The 4189-nt window shown below is 50.3% G+C and overlaps 1 protein-coding gene across 48 annotated transcripts in view; it reads left to right on the forward strand.

Moving 5' to 3' along the window:
- Positions 1-4189, forward strand: part of BAG6 (BAG cochaperone 6) — a 13579-nt gene that overhangs the window by 2397 nt on the left and 6993 nt on the right. For 31 of the 48 annotated variants that reach the window (XM_037736332.1, XM_037736342.1, XM_037736345.1 and 28 more), the window contains exons 3-8: positions 1024-1141; positions 1256-1452; positions 1687-1740; positions 1902-1976; positions 2956-3194; positions 3670-3799. In XM_037736332.1, the coding sequence (XP_037592260.1) occupies positions 1024-1141; positions 1256-1452; positions 1687-1740; positions 1902-1976; positions 2956-3194; positions 3670-3799 (813 nt within the window). The remainder of the gene's footprint in view (positions 1-1023; positions 1142-1255; positions 1453-1686; positions 1741-1901; positions 1977-2955; positions 3195-3669; positions 3800-4189) is intronic. The other 17 variants (XM_037736358.1, XM_017522386.2, XM_037736348.1 and 14 more) reach the window with 1 other exon arrangement.

The raw sequence follows: 4189 nt of genomic DNA on the forward strand, positions 1-4189 counted from the left end.
TTTTTTTTAAGAAGGAGTTTTGCTCTTGTTGCCCAGGCTGGAGGGCAGTGATGTGATCTCAGCTCACTGCATCCTCTGCCTCTTGGGTTCAAGCCATTCTCTTGCTTCAACCTCCCTAGTAGATGGGATTATAGACGCTTGCCACCACGCTTGGCTAATTTTTGTATTTTTAGTAGAGACAGGGTTTTATCATGTTGGCCAGGCTGGCGTCGAACTCCTGACTTCAGGTGACGAACCTGCCTTGGCCTCCCCAAGTGCCGGGATTACAGGTGTGATGCGCTGGGTCCTCTTTTGCTACTTTCTTAGTTTTTCTTCATTAACCTGATTCCAGATCCCATCTTCCTTGCCATTTTTTAATCTTGGAAATTACAGGAGAGTCTGGCAAATAAACTCCTGGTATCATTTTGTGTTTGGAAAGGGGTCACTGGTGTTTTAGACACATATTCCCATGGGAGCCAGGCAGAGAATGTAATGTCCAGATGGTTTTTTTTTTTTGTTTTTCATCCATGTTATTTTTCATGGACCTATAACCTGGGCTTCATTAAATTTATTTATTTAATTTTTTGAGATAGAGTCCCACTCTGTTGCCCAGGCTGGAGTACAATGGCACAATCTCAGCAACCTCTGCCTCCCTGGTTAAAATGATTCTCTTGCCTCAGCCTCCTTAGTAGCTGGGATTACAGGTGCCCGTTACCACACCCAGCTAATTTTTTTAGTAGTGACAGGATTTCATCATGTTAGGCTGGTCTGGAACTCCTGACCTTAGGTGATATACCTGCCTCGGCTTCTGAAAGTGCTGGGAATACAGGCGTGAGCCACTGCGCCCAGCCAAATTTAGTCTATATTTTGACAGCTGTTACTTAAGTTTAAGGGTTTGCACAGTAATTACCTCACAGTCAAGACAAATAGGTAGTGATTCCGTGGCAGTTTTTACCCCTCACCTCCACAAGTCGGTTGTCCGTCTCTGTTCTTCCTCTTTCCTCTATTCTTTCCATTCCTGTGCGTACCTTCTCTTCCTTGCAGATGAATGTGAAAGAGTTTAAGGAGCACATTGCTGCCTCTGTCAGCATCCCATCTGAAAAACAACGGCTCATTTACCAGGGACGAGTTCTGCAAGATGATAAGAAGCTCCAGGAATATAGTAAGGGGACTGGGGAGGCAGTTCAGAGGTTGAGGCTGCTATCTGGAGGGTTGAGTTGAGGCCACGGGTTGACCTGTTCATACTGTGTTTCAGTGTGTGTCTATTTTTCTGCAGATGTTGGGGGAAAGGTTATCCACCTGGTGGAACGGGCTCCTCCTCAGACTCAGCTCCCTTCTGGGGCATCTTCTGGGACAGGGCCTGCTTCAGCCACTCATGGTGGGGGACCCCCGCCTGGTACTCGGGGGCCTGGGGCCTCTGTTCATGACCGGAATGCCAACAGCTATGTCATGGTTGGAACCTTCAATCTTCCTGTAAGCTTGTGTTCCACAGGGGAGGGTCTTTGTGGGTAGCTTTGGTTGTGGTAGCAGCAGGGAATTAATAAGATAGACGCTTCCCTCTTTAGATTGGATTCAGGGGTCCCTGTGGTGTGCTATTGGTCTCAGTGTTTAAGGAGAAAAGAGAGCAGGGCTCCAGGGAATGAATCGGAAGTGTGGAGGCCTTAGTGTTGGCTTCTCCCAGAACAACTTCCCTTACCCTTTCCCCAGAGTGACGGCTCTGCTGTGGATGTTCACATCAACATGGAACAGGCCCCAATTCAGGTATTGAGGGGGCCTTGGAGGGTCAGGGAAGGGGATCTGGGAGAAGGAGGCTGGGAGGTCGGGGTAGACCTGGTTGAGAGATGGCTGGGACCTGATTTAGTAGGTGGTAGAACTCATGGCTTCATCTGTAACCTACCCTGATCACTCTTCTCTCATTGCAGAGTGAGCCCCGGGTACGGCTGGTGATGGCTCAGCACATGATCAGGGATATACAGACCTTACTATCCCGGATGGAGGTAAATGGGCAAGGCTGGCTAGGGTCTCTCCCCACCTTCCCCCTTTTCTCTCAGCCTTGGGGTTGGGGCATGACTGGGCAGATGCACAGGGTTTGGCCTTCGTAATCTAGTCTTCTCTGCAGTATTCATTCTTTTGGGCAGAAAAAGTATCTTTGTGTGGTGCTCTCATTTCTGCCAGTCCTCTTGGTGCCTGGTATCTGGGAAGTTTGTTTCAAACTTGTCTCATGGGATCTCTTTTCAATTAAAGGATTCCACACTTGGCCAGGCGCAGTGGCTCATGCCTGTAATCCCAGCACTTTGGGAGGTCGAGCCGGGCGGATTACGAGGTCACGAGTTTGAGACCAGCCTGGCCAATATGGTGAAACCCCGTCTCTACTAAAAATACAGAAATTAGCTGGGTGTGGTGGCATGTGCTACATGCCTGTAGTCTCAGTTACTTGGGAGGCTGAGGCAGGAGAATCGCTTGAACGTGGGAGCAGAGGTTGCAGCAAGCCGAGATCATGGTACTTGAATCTGGGCGACAGAGTGAAACTCCATCTCAGTAAAAAAAAAAAAAGGATTCCACACTCTTAACTTGTGGAGGCCAGGAAACCACAATCTCTACTCTTTGTTAGAAATCTATTTACAAATATTACAGATGCTATGGCCAGGTGTGGTGGCTCCTGCCTGTAATCCCAGCACTTTGGGAGGCCATGGCAGGCGGATAACCTGCAGTCAGGAGTTCCAGACAAGTCTGGCCAACATCGTGAAACCCTGTCTCTACTAAAAGTACAAAAATTAGCTGGTTGTGGTTGTACCTGCTTTTAGTCCTGGCTACTTGGAAGGCTGAGGCAAGAGAATTGCTTGAATCTGGGAGGTGGAGGTTGCAGTGAGTTCAAATTGTGCCACTGTACTCCAGCCTGGGAGACAGAGTGAGACTCTGTCTCCTCTGCAGCAGTCTCATCCTGCCTTTGGTATCCTGACTCTTCCCCACCTTCAGTGTCGAGGAGGGTCCCAACCGCAGCACAGCCAGCCACCCCCGCAGCCACCAACTGTGACCCCGGAGCCAGTAACCTTGAGCTCTCAAACGTCAGAACCGGCCGAAAGTGAAACATCTCCTCGGGAGCCCATGGAGGCAGAAGAAGTGGAGGAGCGTGCCCCAGCCCAAAACCCAGAGCTCACCCCTTCTGGCCCAGCCCCAGCGGGCCCAACACCTGCCCCAGAGACAAATGCACCCAAGTGAGAGATGGAGGGAATCTTTAGGGGGTGGGGAGTCCTAAGTGAAGTGTGGGGAGAAGAAAATGAACTATTGTAAAGGAAGGAAAGGATTGTTTGGAGGTCTTAATTGGAGGGTTAGCATTGAGGGGCAAGGAGGGGATATCTCAGTATGGGTAAATGACACTAGGACAGGCAGCTGAGAACTCTCCCTGTGGCAAGGAAATCCAAATGATATCTCCTGAGCCTGATCAGAATTCTCTTCTCTGAGTTCACATAGGCCTAGGATTGTGGTGGGGAGGGTGGGAGCAGTTCATTTTCTTCTCCCCATCCTCTAATGGATGGGAGTAAAGAACAGAAACTTTGCTGGTCCAGAGAAGGATTGGGCTAGCGCTCTGGGAGGCAAGGGAGAGAGAGAGGGCACACGTGGTACCTGTTGACTGTGAGGTTGGGAATCTGAGGAAAGCTTTGGCTCACTGCCCCTTGGGTTTGTCCACAGCCATCCTTCCCCTGCGGAGTATGTCGAGGTGCTCCAGGAGCTGCAGCGGCTGGAGAGCCGCCTCCAGCCCTTCTTGCAGCGCTACTATGAGGTTCTAGGTGCTGCCGCCACCACAGACTACAATAACAATGTGAGCCCTTTGATGGCCCTGCCCCTTCTCAGCCCCAGTACTCCCAAAACAGAACAGCTGAAGTACAGATAACCCTTTCCCTCCCTCCAAAAACATTGCCTCAGGGCCAGGCATAGTGGCTCATGCCTGTAATCCCAGCATTTTGGGAGGCCAAGGTGGGTGGATCACCTGAGGTTGGGAGTTTGAGACCAGCTTGGTCAACGTGGCGAAACCTCATCTCTACCAAAAATACAAAAATTAGCCAGGTATGGTGGTGTACATCTGTAATCCCATCTACTTGGGAGGCTGAGGCAGGAAAATCGCCTGAACCCAGGAGGAGGAGGTTGTAGTAAGCTGAGACTGCACCACTGCACTCCAGCCTGGGTGACACAGTGAGATTCTTGTCTTAAA

Source organism: Cebus imitator, unplaced genomic scaffold (assembly GCF_001604975.1).
Source record: "Cebus imitator isolate Cc_AM_T3 unplaced genomic scaffold, Cebus_imitator-1.0 Scaffold24, whole genome shotgun sequence".
Classification (NCBI taxonomy): Eukaryota; Metazoa; Chordata; class Mammalia; order Primates; family Cebidae; genus Cebus; species Cebus imitator.